At 37.0% G+C, this 25,236-nt stretch overlaps 1 protein-coding gene across 1 annotated transcript in view; it reads left to right on the plus strand.

Moving 5' to 3' along the window:
• The window catches only part of LOC110106290, an 89,325-nt gene that overhangs the window by 23,097 nt on the left and 40,992 nt on the right, over positions 1-25,236 (plus strand). Inside the window, exons 11-14 of the mRNA XM_020836139.2 lie at positions 4,618-4,716; positions 4,790-4,905; positions 4,987-5,105; positions 11,817-11,887. Of these exons, the coding sequence (XP_020691798.1) occupies positions 4,618-4,716; positions 4,790-4,905; positions 4,987-5,105; positions 11,817-11,887 (405 nt within the window). The remainder of the gene's footprint in view (positions 1-4,617; positions 4,717-4,789; positions 4,906-4,986; positions 5,106-11,816; positions 11,888-25,236) is intronic.

A 25,236-nucleotide genomic window follows, 5' to 3' on the forward strand; every position in this document is an offset into this window, starting at 1 on the left:
TAATAATAATAATAATAATAAAAGCAAAGAAAACCACCTCCCTCTTCCTCTCTGGCTCGGCGGGCACGGGATTTGGCCGAGAAGAGCGCGTGAGGGAGAAGTTACCTTTACAGTAAGTGAGCTCCCGTGGTTACTTCGATCAAAATGCCGCAACTTCCAATCCAGCGGGCAGAGGGGGATCCCGTCCAGAGAAGTGGAGTCGGGTAGGAGAGGAGGTTTCGACTTGGAATGGAGGTATGGGATTGCTCTCTTCTCTCTCTCTCTCTCTCTCTCTCTCTCTCTCTCTCTCGGGTTGGAGTCGGCACAGGAAGAGGAGATCGGGCAAGGGTCGGGGTTTGGCGTCGGCTGGAGATCGGGATCGAGCGGCTCAGGTAGAGAGGAGGAGGTCGGTCGGGATCAAGGCTTGGACGGGTAGAGGAGATTTGGTCGGAGGAGGGTCGATCGCTGGTGTGGAGGTCAGAGAAGCAGAGAGCGGAAGGGGAGTCGTGTGTCGAGCAGCGGAAGAGGTGGAGTTCGGGTTCTGATCGGAGCAGAGGTTTCGTATGGGGGGAGTGTCGAAAGGAACCGAGAGCTTCTACTTCGTTTGCTCGATATTTAAAGGCGAGAATGGGAGTGGGATCGAGGTTATCGTCGCAGGATTCGCGCAGGATTTGTGCGAGGAGACGCGAATCAGCTCTGCCAGCGCCGAACAACTGACATTTCAGCAGGTTTTGAGCGGGATTTCTGGATCCAACGGAGCAGAGGTATGATTTGGTATTATACATTGGTCAACAGTTTCCAAACCATCAGGGGAGGAGACTTCTTCGAGCAGTTTTTTGCCCTGACACAGGATGTTTCAGTGGTAGAGTGCCGGGAGAGTTTCGAGTACCTTGCTAGCTGATTGGACCATTTTTTTGAAATGGTGTTAGAGGGGAACTTCATGAAGGAACTCAAACCAAAGATGTCGATGACAGTTAGAGTGATGAAGCCTCATGACTTGGGAGAGGCTATGGAGCTGGCGCAGTTAGTGGAGGACCATAAACACCTAAAAGGGGGCCAGAGGTAGTAATTCAGGAGGTTCGTACAGGATGACCACCACGTTCTTAACGGGGTACTATAGGAAATTTGTGAGAGGATATAACACCATAAATTGGCCATTAACTAAGTAACTAAAGAAGGATAACTTCTTGTGGGGAGATGCAGCTACATGAGCCTTTGAGAGACTGAAGAAAGTCATGACCACAACACCGGTTTTGGCCCTATCATATTTTAGTTAGATTGTTGTGGTGGAGACGGATGCATCAGGATATGGGTTGGGGGCCGTGCTCATGCAGAATCACAGACCCATAGTCTACTTCAGCCAAGTGTTGACAGCCTGAGCTAGGTTGAAGTCAGTCTATGAGAGGGAATTGATGGCTATTGTGGTAGCCATTCAGAAGTGACGATCATGCTTGTTGGGTCAACATTTCATTATTAGGATGGACCAGAGGAGCTTAAAGTTCATGTTGGAGCAAGGGATGATGATTGAGTATCAGAGATGGTTGTCAAAGCTATTAGACAATGATTTTGAGATTCATTATAAGCCAGGATTAGAGAACAAGGTGGTGGATGCCTTGTCCAGGTGCATGGGGGAGCTCCAAGAGTTGGCTATGTCGATACCACTAATGCTGGATTGAGGGGCTATCAAGGATGAGAGTATGCAGGATGAGGAGTTGTGAAAAATTAGAGCATATTCTGAAGGATGAGAACAGTTACCCAGGATACTTACTAGAGGGGGAGAGATTGTTTTACCAGGGGAGGTTTGTGATGCGTAGGACCTTAGTTTATGTCCCACAACTGGTGTAAGAATTCCACGGGAGCACTGTTGGAGGTCACTCTGGTGTGCAGAAGACATACATGAGATTAATATCAAAACTGTATTGGAAGGGGATGTATAAGAATGTGAAAGAGATGGTGGCTAGATGTGAGGTGTGCCAGCAGAATAAGTACATTGCCATGGTTCCTAGGGGGTTACTTCAACCCCTAGCTATACATAACGACAAATTATTACATCCAGTCACCGAACGCGGAGATAGGTTCAGATATTAATAAAATATTATTTTAAATTAAGCGCATCAAAAGCGCAGGTAAAGCGCAGGCAAAGCGCAATTAAAGTGCAGTTAAAGCGCAGTCAAATTGTAGTCAAAGCGCAGTCAAAGCACAGGTGATGTGGCAAGTTTTAATTGGATGTCCGAACCTATTTTTAGGTCCGGTGACCGGACCTAATAATTTGCCCTACCTAACAGGGTGTGGGAGGAGGTCACCATGGACTTTATTGATGGGTTACCTCGATCAGAAGGGTTCACTATGACTCTGGTGGTAGTTGATAGGTTGAGTAAGTACGCTCACTTCATCCCCTACGACATCCTGACAGTAGTGACCGCATTTATCAGGAGGTTGACATGCTACATGAGATACCAAAGTCTATATTATCTGATAAATACAAGGTGTTCCTCAGTCATTTTTGGAGGGAACTGTTCAGGCTACAAGGGACAATGTTGAAGAGGAGCCCCACTTAACACCCCAGACAGACGAGTAGACATAACTCATAAGTAGTGAACTCTTGGAGACATACTAATGGTGTTTTGCTCCAAAACACCTAGGGCATGGAAAAAGTGGCTGACATGGGCAAAATACTGGTATAACACTTCATACCCCTTAGCCTCCCAGATGACTCCTTTCAAAGTGCTGTACGGGAGAGACCCTCCACATTTGGTACATTTTGGGCAGAGTCGCACACCAGTATCTTCAGCAGAGCAGTACCTGGAGGAAAGGGCAAGGTGTTGGAGGAGTTAAAAAAACATCTACTAAGGGCTCAACAAATTATGAAGAAGCAGGTGGATTGACATATGAATGACATCCAGTTTGTCATTGGGGATAGGGTATTTTTAAAGCTGTGACCCTACAGACAGAGGATAGTAGCCAATAGAAGGAATGAAAAACTAGCCTCGAGGTACTTTGGCCCATATGAGGTGTTGGAGAGGATTGAAGCAGTGGTCTATTGCTTGAAGTTACCCTCGACCGTTTTCCATACACCCTGTGTTACACATATCATAGTTGAGGAGAGTTGTGGGGGATCATGCATCCAGTTCATTTTACCAGGGCCGCTGACAGAGGATTTAGAGGTGAATTTGGAACTACTAGAGCTTCAAGGGGTACGATAGGGAGAGGGAGAGCCCAAGGAGATGTTGATTAAATGGAAGAACCTACCTGACTATGATTCCACATGGGAGCCATACGGGAGGGTAAAGCTTCAGTTTTTCACATTCCACCTTGAGGATAAGGTGACTCTTTGGGAGGGAGTATGTTAGACCGGTCCAAGGAGGACCGGTCCAGCCGACCCAGCCCCTTGGGCCGGCTTTGTTCGTCTACGCCAGGAGGGCCGGCGGACACAAGAAGAAGGGAGAGGGGTGGGGTCCACTTGAAGTTTGAATTGTTTCTTGGATCCAAAAGGAGGGGAAGCAAGGGTAATTAGGTCCTTTTGTTTTAGATTTGAATTGTATGCATTAAGTAGGGGAGAAAAGGGGGGATTAGGGTTATGAGATATTTTGTGAAAGTTTTTCTTGTTCTTCTTTGGTGGCTAGGGCTCTAGATTGAATTCTAGAGATTGGGAGAGTGCGATCCTCCTCTCGAATAGAGGATCCTTGTATCTTTGCTATTGTCCTTTCATCTTCTAGTAAAATACAAGTTCTTACTTCGTGTTTCTATCGTTTTTCTCGCGTTTTCCCACTGTTTTGGCTGATTTCCTGCTGTGGACAGCAGTTTGCTGTGAGATCTTTGGCTAAAGTGATTAGGAAATACTTGGAATCAAGTATTTCCTATCAGAGTATTGATATGTTGATCCAACCAAGACCGGTCCAGGTCTACAAGAGGTTGAACAGGGGAGTTCCACCCCTATCATTGCCGCTCCAATCTTAGTGGGATCCGCAAGCTTAATTAGGGGGATTTTGGGGGCATTTAGGAGTGAAAATTTAAATAGAAGGGGATATTTTGGGATTTGCCTAATTATTGTATGCTTAAGTATGTTTTGGTGGTTAGGGTTAGTTTTTTATCTCTGTTTTTGCTGAATTTTCTTTGGTTCTTAGTTCTTGCTTGGGCTCTAGTGATGTCTAGAGATTAGGGAGAGCCGGATCTTTCTCTCCAATAGAAGATCCATTGTATCTTATTTGTCTTCTTCCGTTTTCTTCAATCTAAAGGCTCTTTAAGTGTTTTGCCACAAGATTCTTCTTTATCTCTGATTCTATATTGCTGAAATTATAATTTCAGCCAATAATTTATGCACTTGTTGCCTAACATAATGAAGAACTCCATGTTATAAGGTCTACCACCTACCACCTTCCTATCTTATGCTACTTGATTATTACTTTCTATTAAATGACCCAGCGTAGTAATTCATAAAAGATGGGTGAATGCTTCCTTTATTGTTCATTGCCGGTTAAATAGCCTTTTACTGTGGTTTGAATTCTCAAGAAATACAATTACTATGTAGGTTATTCTGTATATGATGCGGTTGTGCTAAGGCGACTATTTCAATATTTGTCATTCATTAGATCTTCAACTGTTGTTATGCATGATTATTGCTCTTGTTTTCTTGATCAGGTTGAATGGTCAAAAAAATGCTCAGATGTCCTGACTCATGTTGCGTCATCAACTGAAGGAAAGGATGATGTAGAACTTCTTTCTAGCAAAGTTATTCAGGTATCTTCTTCCACTCTGCACCTGATCTCAATTGTAATTCCAGATTAGTTTCTCACTGTCTTTCACGTTGTAGATGTTGTATGGTAAGAAGGATGATTTGAGTGATCTATTGCGAGAAGGGCTAAAGTCAGGGGATTTTACAGGCCTCCAGGCTGAATGTCTCACGGACACATGGATTGGAGCAAATAGGTACATTCATGGAATGAATTGTAAGTCTGCATCATTGATTTGGAGTCTTTTTGACTGAAGGTTGTGCGTGTACTGTTCAAGGTGGATGTTTATTGATTTGAGTGCAGGACCCTTTTCTTGGGGTCCTACTGTTGGAGGAGAAGGTGTTCGAACAGAGCTTAGCCTTCCAAATGTGGGTAAAACCATAGGTGCTGTTGCAGGTATGAGTATGGTTTTTGAACACTACTAATTTCATTTTACATTTGTTATAGATTCCATTTTATCCTTTTGGTGTTTCGAAAACAATGGACCAACTAGACTCGGATATTTCAAACCAGCTGTGTTTACATTCTCAAAATTTAATATTTAAAGCTTTAGGCTTCATTTGTGACTACTTTTTAATTATTTTTAAGGTAGGAAGAGTAGTTAATTAAAAAACAATACTGATTTGGGTAAAAATTGTACAAATTTTGCTTGTTTCTCTTAAAATTTGTTTTAATGTCTATGTGGGATGACTGCAGTTGCCCGTAAAAATTAATTATAGAATTGTTGTGAAAAAAATAAAGTTTTGAAAGCTATTATAATTTTTTTTTTAAGATAGAAATAGGCTGCCAGTGCTTGTTAGTTATAAGTATTGATACTATAAGTTATTTTTGGTTTACAAATAATTTTTTGTTGTATTATTTCTTGATATTAATTGGAATTGTAAAAACGTGATTTTATCTGCTATTGAATAAGTTAATGATACTTGAAGATGCCTAAAAGAAAAAAAGTGCACTTTGCTTTAATGATTGAGAATCCTACTCTAATGATTTATCCAAAGGTCCGACAATAGGGGTAGCTTTCAATGACTCAATTGAGAGTAGTATGAACCTAACTCACTAGGGCACAATCACTGAACTCTGAAGAAAGCCATGAATCTTTGCAACTCAGTTACATGCAATGTGGTTTGAATTTCACACGGTGAGTTTTAGTTGCCAATTATGGCTATTTTGTAGGGTTTAAATCAATATCATGATCTTGATTTTCATTAAAGTTTCTTGGATCAGAGTCTTTGATTGGGAAAACACGATGTTTTTCACTTGGTTGGACTAGATACATCTCGGTCTGAACTGGTCCAACCTGAAAATTTTCTTACTTCGGAAATCAACGGCTGTAGAACAATCAAGATGTTGCACTGCTTGCAGTTTCATGGAGAGGAAGATGTGGAACCTGAAATTGATAGTTATCTTGACGGAAGGTTTTGAGGAATTGTTGATGTTTACTGGAATTGGAGTGAATATATCTGCCCAACATACCATTGTAAGGGGAGTGATGATTATAGGCTTGAGGTGCTGTTGTGATATTTCGGTGCTGCTTTGATGTTTATCATAAGTGCCATTCAGCAACCAACACAGTTTGCTTGCGTAGTGTGGCGCTGTTGTGTTATAAATTAGTACAGGATTGGTTTCTAAGTAATCAAACCTCTATACATTCTTGTTTATACCTGAGCTTTGACTGCTTATGCTTGCTTTTGGCATGGATGGGTTGGTTTGGTTAATTCCAGGTTGGGATGGAGAAAGACACTCCAACATGAATTGTCCCACATATGTGTTCTTGTCTCTTGTATGTTGCGTGATGGTTGCAAGTATTAGCTTAACTCATACATTTCTTCCTTAATGTTTTGTTTTTGATTTTAGATATGTTGATCATATTATAGCATATGTTAAGATCTCGCTTGGGCATAAATGGGTTCAGTTGGAAATAGTCTGATCTAAACCTACAGTTTAAATTTAATTTGATATTCCTACCTTCGTAGCAGTAGAACTATTTAATGGTTGTGGAATAGTTCAACCCCCATTTGTAAATTAGGAAAATGAGATCTGGAAGAAAGGTACATATTTTGCATTATTTAAAAGCTAAATTGTAACTAATTAGTTCATTTATGAGGAATTTGTTGTCATTGGCACATAGCTGCGATAACCTGTGGCAAACTCCAGCATGGCCACACGCCATAATATTGAGTTTTCCCATGTTAACCATAGTATATATTTGCTGAAATTTGATATGGTTATAATAAATTTGTTTTCAAGCCATTACTGCACATCCACTAGACTTATTGATGAGGACATCCGACTTTGAAAGTTTATCATAGGAGTAAAAAATTGACGGCCATGATCTCCCGACTTTATTTTGAATTATTTATGCATTTTTTCCTTTTCTATCCTCACTTGAGGGAGTAGTCCCAGGTAAGCCCTAGTTGCATGTTTGTCTTTTTTGTTTTCCTTCATTATATGTTGGCTATTTAAAGCCTCCTCCTCATCATTTGAGGTTAATGGATGATTACTAAGAAAAAATTTATGCATTTTGTTCTTAAGAGCTATGGGAGTTCTTAGGAGAGTGGAAGTCCCTAGGTGAGGGCAACATAATAGCCACTAGCCGTAGGAAAAAAAAAATATGATCTCTCAGTAATATGAAAAAAAAAATTCAGCTTGTGCTTATGGATCTCTTTGTGAGTTTTAAGTTTTCTCTCTTTGGATGATCTCTCAGTGAGTTCGTGAGAGGAGAGGCCCAAGTGGGGCAAAAGAAATACCCGTAAATCTTGGTGGATTCCAAGGTTCGCGGTTCTCTTATCTTTCTTTTTCTTCTATTTTTTCTTGCATCAAATTCCCTCCCCAAACTTCCCACCCGCCGGCCTCATTTCCCCCAAAGCCTTTCTTTGTAATTCTCCCTAACCCGAGCCCCTCCCCTAGCTGCCGACCATCACCCCCCCCTCTCTCTCTCTCTCTCGTAATTTCCCCCTCATTATGTTGATTTCAATCACCATGATGACTTTCTAATTTAGCTCAAGCGTGAGAGGGAAAATTTGAATTCTTTTAAAATTCAAATTCGAATTTCAAATTCTTTCCATATAGGGAATCCCATATTAGGAAAGTATCAATCATGAATCTAATTTCAAAATAAATCAAATTGGATTTATTATTCCCTTTCCTTAATTTGAAATTTGAAATTCAAATTTCAAAAACTTTCCTTATTTGCAAATCTAAATTAGGAAAGTGCATAACTCCAAGTCTATTTGAATTTCAAATTGGATTTGAGTTGTCATTCTCTTTCCTAAATGACATAAATTGATTTGGAAGTTACAAAACCTCCCCCCAAATCCCTCCCTCTCTCTCTTCATGCCGCCGGCCCTAGCATGGGCTTTGCCCCATTAATTCCCATTAAAGCCCCCTCTCTCTAATTAATTTGAATTCAAAATTAAAATTAGTTTTCCCTCCTATTGTACTCAAACCGTGAAATTATTTTCAGATTTAGGATAAAATTTCTTTTCCTCACCCAGATCTAACCTAATTCCCCCAATCAAGCCTCCCATTTAGAATTAATGTGAATCCCAAGGTTATTCCTGCTGCCATTCACAGTAGGAATCCTTGGAAATCTGAGATTTTTCCCCGCCAAGCAATTGCTCAGGCTTCTGGGGAAGTCCTGTGATCCGTCCAAAGGGTTCCTAGCCTTACAAGTTGCTGTCCCTGGCTTCCCAGTTTCTGTCCAGCATTCCAAGTTGGTGTAATTTGCTGTCCAGAATTTCGGAGTCAAGAAAACTGCTGTCCATCATCCTTGAGGACCAAAAGCTGCTGTCCGGAATCTGCCCCAGGCCGCTTGCTTGCTGTCCAAAGACTCCAGCAAGGATTTGTTGCTGTCCAGCTGCCCAAAAGCCGCCAGTTGTTATCTACTTCCTCTCAAACCTGCAGACTACCACCAGAGCTTCGTAGAACTTCTTTCTCTGGGTAGACTCTCCCTCCTAGTCTGTTATTTTCCTAGTTTACCCCTCGGTTGTGGTTATTGTGGAGTCATGAAGATAATGTTAATACTTCTCCGCTAACACCTAGAAATTGAAAAAAGTTGATTAAGGGATCTTCTTGTGGAGACTAATCTTATTGTTAGCATTGAGATTTATTGTTGAAACCATTCATGTATGCAACGTTAGATTAACTTGATTGTTTTCTGATCTTAACTTTTACGCACGTGATTCGGCCTAAGCTTGTCTTACCGCTCTTAGTGTTTTATTGTGTCGTTTAAATTCACCATTAAGATATAATTATTTGTTCTAGGAATATTAAGTGCGCAAATTCATTAAGCAATTCATCTTTGCATGTATGTTTCACATCAGTTGGGTGATTCTTGAAATCTCTCGTTATATAATTGAAGTTGTAAGGATCAAATATGAGGACGAAAATATTTGAATTGCATTGCTAACAATTTTGGTAGGATATGAAGCGTTAGTAGAACTTTATTTTGGGTAACCCAAATGCTTGAATTGAGAACCCAACCAAAATTTTGGTTCTGGGTATTTGAACATAGAATAAAAAACGTGAGTTCCTAATTTCTTTTTCTGTTTATGCGATGCATGTACTTAGCTGAACAAGCTATGTTCGTTCATGCTGAGTAGTAGCTTGTATCCTTGATTTAATTTGATAATTGATGGTGTTCAATGAACTTTTGAACTCAATTCTTTCCATGTATTCTGCAGAAATAAATCATAGAAATACTTGGCAAATAATTTATGGAAAATAAATTGTAATTTTTGCATTAGGCAAAACCATTTGTCTTCTATGGTTTCTCAGCACAAAAGTTTCTGTCTCTGGGCTCTGTAAGTGTGTCTTCCTTTATGTTTTTGTAGATTCTTATCCACGTGAAATGCATCAATGACATAGACGTCTAAGATAACTAGATATGAAAAAGACCTTATAATTTTATAATAAAGGCACCAAAATTTTAAATTCATTCTCCATGCAATGTAATTGTGAAACTAGGCAAGAGCTCCGAAATAATTAATAAGAAACAAAATTGATCTATGGACTTGTGTTCATCCATTGCTCATAATTTAGTAATAAGTTCATGAAAGGGTATAGTTTCCAAAAGTTCTTATATAGAAATAAATAGAGAAAATGATCAAAATGATCCCTCAACTTTTTGTGAGGGACCAAAATAGTCCCCAACTCCTTTGAGGGACCACTTTGGTCCCTCAATTCTTTAAAATAAGATTTTTTTGATCCTAACAGACGATGCTGGAGTTAATGGTGTTAAATGTAAATGTATTTTGTTCATTTTTTAATTAAACATATTTTAAATATAATTTTCAAGAAAATTAGAATTTTTCTAAAAAAATTTATGAAACGTTTCTTTAATAAAAAAATGATAATTTTAGTTTTAATTAAAAAAAATATTGGTCATATTTTATAAAATATGATATTTATTGATTTAGAGAAATCAAATGCAAATAGATGTTATTTTCAACTGTCATATATATTTTTACCTATCATATTTTATAAAATATGTCTAATTTTTTTTTGAAATTAAAAGTAAAATTATTATTAATTTTTTCTATTAAAGAAACATTTAATAAATTTTTTTTAGAAAAAAAATAATTATTTTAAAATGATATTTAATTAAAAATGACCAAAGTCCCATCACATTTAATACCATTAACTCCAACATTGGATGTTAGTAGAAAAAAATATCTCGTTTTAAAGAGTTGGTGACCATTTTGGTCCCTCATATGGTCCCTCATAAAGAGTTGAGGGACAATTTTGTTCATTTTCTCGAAATAAATAATAAGAATTATAGGACAGTTCCCATTTATGGCAAATTGTAATTTATGCAATAAATGGCATGATAGATAAAATACAAAATAATGGTACAAAATTACAAATGTTAATTAATCATACAATTTAGAATAATGACAATTATACTGGAAAAATAGAAAAGGACTGACAAATGAACTAGGTTAAGGTAACTGATTTATTTACTTCCCTACATGCTGGATGTCAAACTGATGTAGAATGGGTAGGAAGATTTGAATTCTATGATCTTGAAGAGCAAATCGTCCCAAAAATCGGAAACAATTCTTTACTGGGAATCTGAAATATCTCAGATTTTTCTCACAAAATCTGATAGGAATTCCAACTGTTTCCACACAAAATATGAGAAGAAATTCAGCAAGTAATAAGCAGAGGAAAGGAGGGAGAATCTCGTGGACAGTTGCTACACTTAATAAACTAAAATAAAACAAAGTGATATCGATCGTCGATCTTCAGCTCCTCCTCGGATAGGCATGGACGGTTGGATGTCCGCATCACAAACTTAATTGAAAAAAAAGATACATAAATTAAAAAGAAAAAAAACCATAAAAACATCAGAATATTGAACTTAAGCTAGTAAATTTTTGTAAACTTTGCATCTTTAAGCTTAATTTTGTTGGATGTGTTGCTGAATGGTTGAAAGGCTGAAAAGGAGCAACTTTAATGACTCTACTTAGATAGGAAATAAATTCGTTTTTAGCCTAAACCATATAAGTTTTTAGCTGCTAACAATTACTTTTGCTTACATGTTTATTTTATCATTTATTTTTATTCTTTTTTAAATGCGTAGAATATTTTCTGAACAAATGGTTTGGTGATTGGTTGATTTATGCCATTTATCCTTGCATTACGGAGAGGCTTTGTCATTACTTAACCCATGAACTCTAGGTCAAAGACTGCTCCAAGCCTGTCCTCTAGAATTTTTATTAGAGGAAATTTAAATTACGATAATTTTATTTTAGACATCTATAAACACCTAAGTAGTTGATTTGCTTTTTTTTGAATCATTCTAAAAATTTGGATTTGGTTCTGGAGCATGTTGAATGTTTTAGGGAATGGGTGATAGAAATTTTAATGTATTTATTTTTTGGTATTTTGAACATGTTTTGGTTTGATAGTCTATGTGCTTGATTCATTATTGTACTATTCCCATTTGCACCTTGCTTCCTACGTGCTTATTCTAATTCCAAAAAATAGAAAAATATGATACGGTGCATTGCAGATTAATACAATATAATCTGTATTTATCTGGTCGCATTACTTCAAATTATTCTTTATCTGTGATTTTCTTTTAATATGCACTTTCTACTTCAGAAATAAAGGAAGATGAAGCTGAAGATAAACTACAGGATGTAATTCGGGAAAGATTTTCATCATTTGGTGATGTATGCATCATCTGCAACTTTATATGTTCTTGATGAAGTGTATTTTTTGATTAATTCTTTATATCTTTAATCGTTAATGCTATTTACTTTCCTTTGTATGCTTGGAGTAAGGGGTACCACTTGTTTTGCTGATTGTAAGTAATGTTTGCTGATTAAATGCTGTTATTTGTGGACTCAAAAAATTTCATTTGATTGACCTATGTCTCTTATTGGTTTTTTTCAGACCTTTTTTTTAAGTGGTTTGAGTTTTTGACATAAATTTTTTACAAATTGTGAACTTTTCTATGCCACTAACTGCTTGTCACCCTTCTCAAGATGCTCTTATTGTTACATTCTCACCCTATTTGGCATGTACTGCTTCATTTCTTGCTCCCATCTAGTTCAACCTTCTTTTAAATACCACTCCTAATTCCCTTGCCTGCATTTAATTTGCGAGACCCACAGTTTGACTCTGTCCACTTCCATATGGAAAGTTGCACTCCTCACTCTTTAAATCCAACCCTATATAAATCTCATGTCCATTCCTTCACCTACTATCAATATGCAGGAACAATAAGTTGACTCAAGTTACCTTCCTATGGATAGCTATCTCCTCACTCTGCCCATCATATACAACTAAATTTGCCCATGCATAACAGCTACGTCATTTACCTTACACTTGGCATCTCTAACATACCTCCCCAAAATTTGTTATTCACTCTACCCCCAAATTTAGACCTCTGAGAGAAATCACCAGGATAGCTCTCCAGATGCTTATCACTGACTCTCCCACCTTGCTCAGTATATATCTCTTGAGCCCTCAAATCACCTTGCTTCTTCAACCTTTTTATTCTTTTTGCACCCAACAATAGTCTCCATGCGAACATGAGGTAAAAACATTATCCAAAAAATGCTTAAGCTCAACTTCACTGCCTCTCTTTTATCATCTCCTCTTAATGAATCCACTCACAAGTTATGCGACCCCCTAAATGCAAGTGAGTGTTTCACATTAAATACAATCTTGCTATATCTATTAATCCTTACAAAGCTCGTCTTATGGTGAAAGGTTTGCACCAATGCTCTAGTGTTGATTACCCCAAACCAGCCAATTGGTCGACGTTGGAAACCTGTTGGTTGCTTGATGACATTCCTCCTTAGCCACCAACCTATGACTTCTACTTTTGTACATACCTTTATTTGATCAGCCATTGCATATCAATTTCTTTGCTCCTTGGGCCAGCTTGTTCAATCGTCCTTGATGGAATTATGAGGCATTGCGACGTGTCTTCGAACTAGTTAAAACATGCTCCATGCAACACCAATAAAAAAGTGACATGTGTCTTTACATAATTGCCTACCATAAAGGATGAAAGAGGTTGCACATCATTCTTAGAAGGTCACTACTGATTTTTCGGAGTAATTAATATAAACTCTCTACCTCACTATAAAAGGTCTTTGACTAAACTTTAGAGTGATATTTCTTTGGTGGATGAGAGAGATCAAATAGTTTAAACTTATATAATGATGCAATCAAGCCGTCCCTTGGCTGCTATTTGGATGCTTCAATTCCTCCTCCCCCCCTTGGCGCTTCGGTTTCCCCCTCCTTGGCAGTTGTGTTGTTGCTTCGATTTTCCCGTTCCATCTGTATCCTTCTTCTCTTATGAGCTTGGTGGTGTCTGCTGCCACGTTTTGATTGGTATTTGCCTGAGGAGTGTGGATGATGCGGACATCCAACCGTCCATGCCTATCCGAGAAGGAGCTGAAGATCGACGACCGAGATCACTTTGTTTTATTTCAGTTTATTAAGTATATTTTGATTTAATTTTGCAATTTCCCTTTTTTACCTTATTGTCTTATGTAAGCCCAAGGGGCAAAGATGTCTTTTAATTTCTTTTGAGGCCTATATATAGAGGCCCATTCTCTTGTATTAGGTATGATGGAATTATAATAAAAAAAATGTGTTTTGTTCTTTGTGTTCTTTGGGAAGAACGTTAGTGAAATCCCTATGGGAGGGATTCGGAGTTTCCACCAGCCGCAGGATGGGTCCGGGCTCGTGGCGTGAAGTCCCTTGGAGAAGGGCAACGTAGTACCCGTCAGCCGCAGGATGTGTCCGGGCTCGCGGTTGTATCTTTAATATTTTGTCTCTTGTTTTTTGTTTGTTCATTTTTATTGCTCATAGTCGTCATTTTCATCATCTCCCTACTTCCACCATCACGTCGTCTCCATCTCCACCTTGCCGTCGGCCCTTACCCGCCCCATTCAAACCGCCGGCCACACCCTCTCCCATCCCCCATTGCATAATTTGGATAATTCTTAATTTTGGATTGCCATAATTTAGTTGGTCTTTGAATTCAAACTTCTCCAAATTTGAAATTCAAATTCTTTCATAAATTATAAAATCTCTCTTTAGGAAAGTTTTTAAAATTTCCCTCCATTGGATTTTGAATTAATTAGGATGACTTAATTCATTCTAAATCCCACCCCAAAATAATCAAAAAATCCCACCCCCAAAATAATCAAATTTGAATTTTGAAATCTTTCCAAATTTAGAACTCTATTTTTGGAAAGTTTTCAAATCAAATCCACATTAATCTCTAATTGGATTGGATTTAAAATATCCTTTCCAAATCTTCAAATTCAAATCTATCACATTAATGGCTCTCCATAATTTCAATCCCTTCCCACTGATGCCGCCGGCCCCCCTGGACTTGAGCTGGAATTAATTTCCTAATTCTAGAATCCTATCTTAGGTAATAAGCCCAGGTAATTATAACTCCCCTCTAGCCGAAATCCCATCAGATTTTTTTTTACTTGATTTATTCCAAAAGGGAAACCCCTTGTTTGGAAACAAATCAAATCCTTTACTCCTCTCCAAAACCACCGTCCCTCCCTCTTTCTTCCCACGTTTCTCAGCCAATAATTCTCCACCTGAATGTGAAGTCTTATGTTCCTCCCTCCAACACCTTTCTCCTAATACCTTAAAACCTGAATTTTCTCTCAGGTTTTGACTAAAAACCTGAAGCTATTTTCAGATTTTAGAAGGATATTTGGGGGCTTGCTTCCTCTCTCCTTGCAAGAGAAACTTCTTTCTCCTTGCTAGCATTCAAGAGTCCTATCAAGTGCTAAGGAGATTATACATTTAATCATCCATGAATGACGGATCCGGCGATTGAGTATGGGATAACTTGGGACGACGACGGCTTCACCGACATCCTACGATCCACCTTCTACGATGTGAATCTGGAGATTGACCACACCGTTGAAGATTACTTGGAACGGATCCTAGATACTTTGGTAGAAGCTATCGACGAACACTTCGAAGGCATCGAGTGGAGGATCTCCACCTCTCCCTAGCAAAGCCGCTCCCGTTTTACATCAGTTTGGTATCAGAGCATGGTCGTTCACCCGGGATGCGAACTCGACGGAGTCGAGTCTTTTCCACCCTGGGAGAATGATGCGGACATCCAACCGTCCATGCCTATCCGAGGAGCTAAAGATCGACGACCGAGATCACTTTGTTTTATTTCAGTTTATTAAGTGTATTTTGATTTAATTTTGCAATTTTCCTTTTTTACCCTCTTGTCTTATGTAAGCCCAAGGGGCAAAGATGTCTTTTAATTTCTTTTGAGGCCTATATATAGAGGCCCCTTCTCTTGTATTAGGTATGATGAAATTATAATAAAAAAAATTGTGTTTTGTTCTTTGTGTTCTTTGGGAAGAACGTTAGTGAAATGCCTATGGGAGGGAGTCGGAGTTTCCACCAGCTGCAGGATGGGTCCGGGCTCGTGGCGTGAAGTCTCTTGGAAAAGGGCAACGTAGTACCCGTCAGCCGCAGGATGTGTCCGGGCTCGCGGTTGTATCTTTAATATTTTGTCTCTTGTTTTTTGTTTGTTCCTTCTTATTGCTCCTAGTCGTCATTTTCATCCTCTCCCTACTTTCACCATCACGTCGTCTCCATCTCCACTTTGCCGTCGGCCCTTACCCCATTTAAACCGCCGGCCACATCCTCTCCCATCCCCCATTGCATAATTTGGATAATTCCTAATTTTGGATTGCCATAATTTAGTTGGTCTTTGAATTCAAACTTCCCCAAATTTGAAATTCAAATTCTTTCATAAATTATAAAATTTCTTTAGGAAAGTTTTCAAATTTTCCCTCCATTGGATTTTGAATTAATTAGGATGACTTAATTCGTTCTAAATCCCACCCCCAAAATAATCAAATTTGTATTTTGAAATCTTTTCAAATTTAAAACTCTATTTTTGAAAAGTTTTCAAATCAAATCCACATTAATCTCTAATTGGATTGGATTTAAAATATCCTTTCCAAATCTTCAAATCCAAATCTATCACATTAATGGCTCTCCATAATTTCAATCCCCTCCCACTGATGCCGCCGGCCCCCTTGGACTTGGGCTGGAATTAATTTCCTAATTCTAGAATCCTATCTTATGTAATAAGCCCAGGTAATTGTAACTCCCCTCTTGCTGAAATCCCATCAGATTTTTTTTTTCCTTTATTAAACAAATCAAATCCTTTACTCCTCTCCAAAACCATCGTCCCTCCCTCTTTCTTCCCACGTTTCTCAGCCAATTATTCTCCACCTGAATGTGAAGTTTTATGTTCCTCCCCCCAACACCTTTCTCCTAATACCTTGAAACATGAATTTTCTCTCAGGTTTTGACTAAAAACCTGAAGCTATTTTCAGATTTTAGAAGGATATTTGGGGGCTTGCTTCCTCTCTCCTTGCAAGAGAAACTTCTTTCTCCTTGCTAGCATTCAAGAGTCCTATCAAGTGCTAAGGAGATTATACATTTAATCATCCATGAATGACGGATCCGGCGACTGAGTATGGGATAACTTGGGACGACGACGGCTTCACCGACATCCTACGATCCACCTTCTACGATGTGAATCTGGAGATTGACCACACCGTTGAAGATTACTTGGAACGGATCCTAGATACTTTGGTAGAAGTTATCGACAAACACTTCAATGGCATCGGGTGGAGGATCTCCACCTCTCCCTAGCAAAGCCGCTCCCGTTCTACATCAGTGGACTTGTGCCAGATCGTTTCAGTGTTGTATTCTGGATTAGATCTATCCTTTGAGCACATATCCTTTATATTTCGAGCTTTGCATGTGAGGTGAGCGCTTGTTGGTTGTTTTGAGGGTAGCTTTGTTGTCATTTCTTTATGTTTCGGATTTTGAAGCTGCTTTCTAGAACTTGTTTCTACTTTTAGGCTACGTTTGGGACGGATTTTTCCCTGCTGTGCTTTATCAAACGTAACCGAGAGATGTTTTGGGGATGCCTCATCCGTCTCCTTTCTCGACAATTTCACGTCATACAGTTGCTTCTCACGTCCGGAGGAAACCTCCTGCGGTTCGGCTGCTTCTCGCTGTTCGTAGCAATGATAAATACGTTAATGCCCTTCTATCTACGAACTGCTTCATCCTCCCCAAGTTTCCTTCTATCAGACCACTCCTCTCCATCTATCTCATCTCACAACTCTCGGGACTCGATCGGTCACCCGTATTCCTCTAAAATCACAGCTGCGACAACTCTCGCCTTCCTCTTCACGGATCTGAAGTGACACCTCTGGCCATTATTGTGCTCGATCGGAACCAAGGGCGACGATAGGAGCTTGCTTGCAGCGAAGCGAAGGTAGCCTTTCTTACTTCCTTCCCGCAAATAACTAGTCATCTTATAATGAAATTATATATATATAAAAAGCCTTTCTTACTTGCTTTAGCTGTCAACCTCAAACCTAGTCGGTCGTCTCCTCCACCACGACAACGTTCTTGCTTGTGGGATCAGAACTTAAGCAAGACAGGAGTTTACCATCCTTCTCCCTTTCACATGTACTCGTAAAAAAGAAGGGATTTCGCTTTCTGTTAAATTCTGAAGGTAAACCAAATATTAGGAATTTCTTGTTTTTTTTTTTCTTTTTGAAAAACAAATCAGTGATTTATCTTCATTAATCTTTTACAGTTTCAATCTTTTATGGTAAATATGAAATGGTTATTTGTGATTTGTAACCAGTGCAAGTAATTTGTGAACGTGCGTTCCATCTGAAATAGGTAGGAGCTTGTGGATCTCATAACTGTGTACCCAATTTTTCTGAATCTTTTGTTTTGACAGCTTGGATTGGATAGTTTGCGTGATGATCTTGTATGAGTTTGAACATTGTTTGCCAGTCTTTGTTAGACGACTGATTTGCGCGCTACATTCTTTTACTCAAGAAATCTCTTAAGTCTTTTTTTTTGGGGGAAAATCTCTAAAGTTTCCATATTATTTTTATGGCTTTATGACATTATCTTTTATCGGGAAAAAAACAAGGGTCTAATTAATTGGGGGTTGTTTCCTATTTTATATATTCACTAATGACCCCTTGAGAAAGGGTATTTCCCAGCCTACGCTGGCCTTAAAGAAGAACAGCCTTAGGAGAGCAGAGTAGTTAAAACACTGAGAAATAGAAAAGTTAAAACATTTATACGTTGTAATCCGCTTGTCTATATTGTTTCAAATCCTATAAATAGCGATTGCCAGTTTGTTCTGCTATCCACAAGTTATGGGTGCTGTCTTTATTCGTAAATCTTCTCGTCTGTTTGTGGAAGTAAAGATCATCAGAAAGCATGTTGTATTGCTTAGTATGCATTAGAGTCCCTTTATTATCTTTATAAGTGTTATGTACATGTTGAAAACCTTTCTGGTGCCTATTAAGTTTTTTTAAGCAAGTAAAATTTTCTAAAAATATTAGAATAATGTATCAAAAATCAAATTGTGCAAAATAAATATTAGAAGAAATATCAATTTATTAAACAATCTTTTTAGACCTATACTATGCTGCTCGCGTGTCCAAATATATGTTATATAGGCTACATTAAATATGGCTCTATATTTTTATTTTGAGTTTTTAACAATACATTTGAATGGTTGAAATAAAACGTATAATCAACAAATTTGTTTATGTTTTAAATTTTAAACATGAATCATATAATTTGTAATTTAAAAAAAAAATCTTATATTATTAAAATTTTTATCTTTTTTAATTTAAACTATTTTTCTAAATTTTGATATACAGATTTTCGAAAAAGAAATTTGATGCACCAAACTTTTGCTCTTTAAGCATTCAGTTGATATAAATTTTTAAAAAAGATCAATCAAAACATATTTTTATTATTATGAAAAATATTTTATTATAAAATAATAATCGAGAATCTATAAAAACATAATAAATTAATTTGAAGTATGATAGAAAAAGTTAAGTTAAAATTTTATAGTATTTTAATATATAAACTTATAAAAGATTTGATAAAATTAATTAATTTTAATTCATAAATGTTAGTTGATTATTATATTTATCTAAATGTATAAAAGGGTATCAAGGTAATTTGTTGTCATACAGCAGCATCACAACAACTTGACAGTTATACCACCCAAACAAAATGTATTGATTTTTGTACAATAACTTTAGAAAGCAGCTTTCTGGACAACAACTTCACAACCTGCTTTAACGACAGTTGTAGCCGTCCCAAACGAAGCCTTAGTTTTATATGTGGATGTTTATGCTTTACTGAAAGGAAGAAGTTCTCTAATTGCTTTCCTAAGTGTTCTCCATAAAATATTTAGAAACTTAGGTTGCACCATATAACAGTCAAATCTTTTCCTCTCCTTTATTCCTCACCTAACATGCTACACTCGTTAGGGTAAGGTGGATATTTCCTGCCATATGTATTATTTATTTACTGCATACTGGAACTCTATCCTCCTTACCCTCTCCCCCACACTATGCATCGTAAATATAGGCCACAAAACAAAACAATGTATACCATCATCTTTATGAGTGATTTTTTTTTCTTGCTCTTCCTCTCTTTCTATATGTCTTCGGCCACCCACAAGGACAATAAGCCCATTAATAGTTCAGTATCTCTAAAATTGATCAACAACTTAACAACGACGTCCACATCCCCTTGTATCCTTCCCTCAAGTCAGGAGGTATCTTTGGTCGATTTCTCACACTTGCTATTCATTTTTCAATTGCCATCATCCCTCATGCGCCATGTGGCACTTCTCCAATGTTGGGACCACTCTCTGCATTTCCTCTTTCCAGCAACTTTTGAATCCATATTTTGTTATTTTTCACTATCAATAAAGGATTATCATTATTTTAAATCGATGTCTGTAATGCCTTCCTATTTTCTTACCTTTGTGAAGCTATGTACAAGGACCAATCTCTTCGGTATGCTGCTCAAGAGGAGATCATGGTTTGTAAACTTAACAAGAACATTATGAACCTCACTAAAGTTCTCATGCATGGTATGACAAGTTTAGATTGAGGTTGCCTTCATAATAGTATTATATATCTTTCCATATTTGTTAAACACACCTCCTAAGACTCTGTTATTTTGGTTACTTATGTTGACAATATTCTTTTTATAGGGAGCTATGATGCACCGACACTTCTCCTCAAAGAGGCGTGCATTGTCCGACACCGTGTCCGACACGACACTCGTCCGACACTCCTCCGACACGTGTCGGACACGCCGAAAACGTGTCCGATTAAAAAAAATATTAAACACAAATTGGACACGCGTGTCTGACACGCGTATCTTGAATATTTTATAATTTTTTTACAATATAATTTCTTATATTTGGCGAGATTTAAATTAAATTTTTTATTTCATATCCACAACACCAAATCAACGTCTGCATTTAATACCCATTCATTGAATATTATCATTTTCATTTCTCTTTGGCACTGAAGGTATTTTCATCTCCTCTCTTTTTGCACAATTACAAATCTTTCTCTTGTTGAACCAGAGTTGAAAGTAGTGATATTCAATGATGATGATATTGAAGGCCAAAAACAAACCTCTAAAGCTAATCCTAGTAGTTGAAGCTTGAATGCTTGATGTTGTAGTAAGTGATTATTTGCTTATATTTTTGTGGTTGTACTAGATATTTTGTACTAAATATTTTATATTATAAGCTAGACAAGTTATCATGTCATTCATTTATTATTGTTTGTCATTTTTAATATGATATTACATTAACATATATACACTATATAAAAAAATGTATTGCCGTGTCCGCACCGTACCTGTGTCCTATATTTTCAAAAAGCCGTGTCCTGTGTCCGTGTCGTGTCGTGTCGTGTCCGTGTCGCCGTGTCCGTGTCCGTGCATCATAGATAGGGAGTGATCAAGGGGGTGTGATTAAGGTTAAATATTACCACCAAAATTTTTTTTTTTAACCTGTGGTTTGTTTCAGCCTAAATATTTCTTGGGTATTGAGTTTGTTTACAACAAAATTGGTGTTTTAATATCCAAATGGAAATATGCTACCAATCTCTTTGAAGAAATTTGTCTTTTAGGGTGTAAATTTGCTGGCACTTTTATTGACACTTAAAATAGTGTTAATGAAGAAGAATTTGTTTTAGGGATGCTTCATGTTATCACTTGTTGATTGGTAAATTGATCCATTTTATTTTCACCAAACCCAATTTTTATTTTGTTGTGGTAATTGTAAGTTAGCATTTGCAAGCTTGCCAACAACATTGAGATGCTGTTCTTTATATTCTTTGTAATTGCATCTTAATGTGGAAGCATTCTCTATCTCTAATTACGTTGGCTCTGTTGAAGAAAAGAAATTCACATGTGAAGATTACATATTTGTTGGAGCTAACTTGGTCACATGGGAATAAAATTTGATATCGAGGTCAAATGTAGTGGAAAAATATATTAGCCATGATACATACACTCCACTTGTGAGATGATTTGGGGCAAAAAACTGAGAAATTTGATTTTTCAACTACATTGCCTATGATTTTATATTATGATAATCGTGCAATTATCAACATTTCTATTAATATAGTTTTCCATTAAAGAATCAAACTCATTCACGATGCTGTGTTGTTAAAGAAGATTGTTACTCATATCTTCAGCCTAAAACAACTTACAGACATATTTACGTAACCTTTGGAAGTTCTTCAGTTTTCAAATATGTATAACTAGATGGAGTTTAGCTTTAGATTTTTATATTCGCAAAAGCATTTTAATATGGCTATCTGTCCTAATTAATTTGGTAATCCTTCATGATATTGCATTTTTCTTCTATTATAACAAAATATCCTTATGTGGATAAAGCACATACATATTCTTTCTTCTTACACTTAACAACTATCATTTATTGTTAACTTGTTAAGCCGATCGATTCTAGATTCACTTCTTTCTATTCATTCATATTATAATCTGCATTTAGTGTAATTTCAGTCATATTAAAGTTTTTAATTTTTAACTGTGCTTGTGTTGTACCACCCATTTTCATTTCTATGCATTTCCACTTATGGAGCACTTACGCTCTTGTTGTGTTGAAATTTTCATATAATACAATTTGGACTCGGTTGAATTACATTTAAATTTTAATTGATTTTAAAATGTGTTTGTTTGTGCTTGGATTGCAGTTGGGCACCCTTTGGATGCACTGTAGTTATGTTGTTGGACATAATCACAAACATCCATTTTTGCTCAAATTTGATTATTTATTAAATTGTACTTCAATTTTTATTCTTAGTTTCACTCACGTCTCATTGTTTTATTATACCCTAGTCATTTGACTTATTGTTAGGTTTTGTTCATGTGTTTGTGTCCATTGTCATCATTAATTATCAAGATTTGACATATTATTAGGTTTTGTGTTATTCTGATGATTTGACATATTGTTAGGTTTTGTATTATTTTCCTCTTGATTTTTGTTTTGAATATACCGCTTATATAATCTTCAAACTCAATATCAAATCATTTATTATGATCTATAATATGAGAATCATATACCGATCAAATTTAATCTTTTTTCATGTTGAGTTAATGAGGTAAAGCTCGAAATAGTCCATTGACTACTAATAAATTCCCGTCCTAGAGTTTCGCATTGCCCCAATTTAATTTCTAACTATTAAAATTGATCCAATTAAGTCCTAGAGGCTTCAATAAGTGTTAAAATATACTCTAAAGTTAAATATGATGGTTGTTTAGGTAGTACAAGTGTATGTGAGATTGCATTTTATATATTGCTTTATTTTATTATTTAATAATTTATAATACATATTTAATCTACTAACTAATAAGGGTGAATAATTAATGAAAAAAATTATTTTTTTAAAAGGAAAATCTAAATTTTTTGTCTGAGTAATTGATAAGCAAACTGTCTCCGTCTCCTTGTGAATATCGCACATTGCTCGTCGTCTCCGTCCCTGGATGTCGAAATGCATCATGATTGCTCGGGCTCTCGTGTCATTCACGATCGCTTGCAGTAGCACAACCTCTTGCATCACTTACGGTTGCTCGCAACAGCAGGTGTTTCACGTCTTGCTCGCAGCGTGTCGCGTCTCGCTTTTGGCGTCTCGCGTCACTTGCGGTCACTCGCAACAACATGACCTATCGCATCTCGCTCACAGTGGTTTGAAGCATGATGCCTTGCTTGCAATTTGAAGGTCTTCTCCCTCGCACAAATTGGTCTCCAGTTCAGTCTCTGAGAATTATAGCTGGAAGGCGAATGATTAGGTAAGTATTTTTATTATAATACCCGTAAAGATGCGATTGCTTGCAACTTCTTCTGTTAATTTAAACGGAAATTTTAACAAAGGGACCAAATTGGACAATTTTTAATAGTTGAGGGATTAAATTAGGGCAATGCGAAACTCAGGGACTAAATTAGACATTTATCAATAGTTGGAAGGCTATTTTGAGCTTTTGGTCTTGAGTTAACCATCATCAACTATGTGAGAAAACAAGGATGATTTAGCGACATATAGAATTCTTCTTAAAAGTTTAGTTTTGCACATGTAATATTAACCAAAATCATCGATTATACTTTGAATATCATTAACAACTCATGTATTTCATTTTAGGTAATTTGATGGTCTATACTCTGTGGAATTGTCCAATGTGAACATTTTAATGCATGATCTTGAAAATTCTTAAAATTGTGCATGTAATTAATTTTTATGTGTTTAGCAGTGTGGATGATTTTAATCTTTGCATTAGAAGGCCAAAACTTTAGAATATTTTTTGGGTGGAGGATGAAAAATTGACAATTCTCCTAGGAGAGAAGTGGAAAAAATATTTAATGATTTTCCTTGTGTCGAATTTGTGATTATACCTCAAAAACATTACTGTCGGAGGGGGGAGGGGTATTCCCTATCACCTCATTTTTATCTTCAATATTACTAGTGTAATCAAAGTACTTGTTAAAGAAGCATAAGATTTGGCATGTTTTCATGCATGAAAGATTTTTGTGTCACGATTGTTGTCTTGCCTTTCAATCTTCTACTTCCATTTTTAGCTCATCCAACAAAAACAAAAGCCAACATCAAGGAGTCTTCTAAGAATGCAAAGCAGAGTGATGCTAGCTTGACTCAAACCCAAAGTCTTGGTAGTCCCTTTCTTCTCTCGTTGCTTCTTTCATGATATAAGCTTTCTCCTCCTTGGAGGAAAATTGCCATGCTTTGCCTAATTAGATTTTGGTGTTATAACCTTTAAAGCCAAGTCAAAATCATCCACTCTCATTAACATGATTAAACTAACCACAAGCATAATTTCGTGAATTTTAAGGATAATTTGGTCTTCAATTAGTTTTATTAAAAATATCACAATTTATTGCTCTTATTCCATATGATTATAACTGTGATTTTAAAGGTAATAAACCTAGGCTAGGCAAATCATGTTCCTTTTTTTGGAAGGTTTGCTCTGCGACTGTCCTAGTTTTGTTTCCATATAATACCTGGTGCCTGGTTATGCTTCATAGATTTTCCTTATTCTTACTTGCTCTTTTTTACATAACTAAACCCGCTTTTTCTTATTGCCTTTTTATTAAACAGACATTACCCGAAAGCTTCATCAAATCTAGTCTTTTGTTTATTTATTTGATGTAAAACGATCATGCGAAAATTGGTTTGAAGAGCTTGCACGCTTAACTTTAGGAGCAACAATAATTATACTCATTATAGTGATTTAAACAACAAAATAAACAATAAGGTGATAAAACAAGCTTAGGTTAAATCACATGAATAAAAGTTAAGTTCAAAAAGATAGCCAACTTAATCCGACATTGCCTACATGGATCGTTCCAACAATAAATTTCAATACTAACAATAAGATTAGTCTATAAAAGGTCCCTCACACAACTCTTCTAATTACTAGGCTTTAGCGGAGAAGAATTAACGTGATCGTCATGAATCTACTATACCACAATTGAGAAGCACTTCGAAGATAAAAGAGCCGGGGGAAGAGTTTACCCAAGGACACGAGAGATACGCGCTCCGGCAAAGCGGTTTGTAGTTGGGAATGAAGTGGGCAGCAACCCCGAACCTCC

Source organism: Dendrobium catenatum, unplaced genomic scaffold, assembly GCF_001605985.2.
Source record: "Dendrobium catenatum unplaced genomic scaffold, ASM160598v2 fragScaff_scaffold_1021, whole genome shotgun sequence".
In the NCBI taxonomy this organism is placed as follows: domain Eukaryota; kingdom Viridiplantae; phylum Streptophyta; class Magnoliopsida; order Asparagales; family Orchidaceae; genus Dendrobium; species Dendrobium catenatum.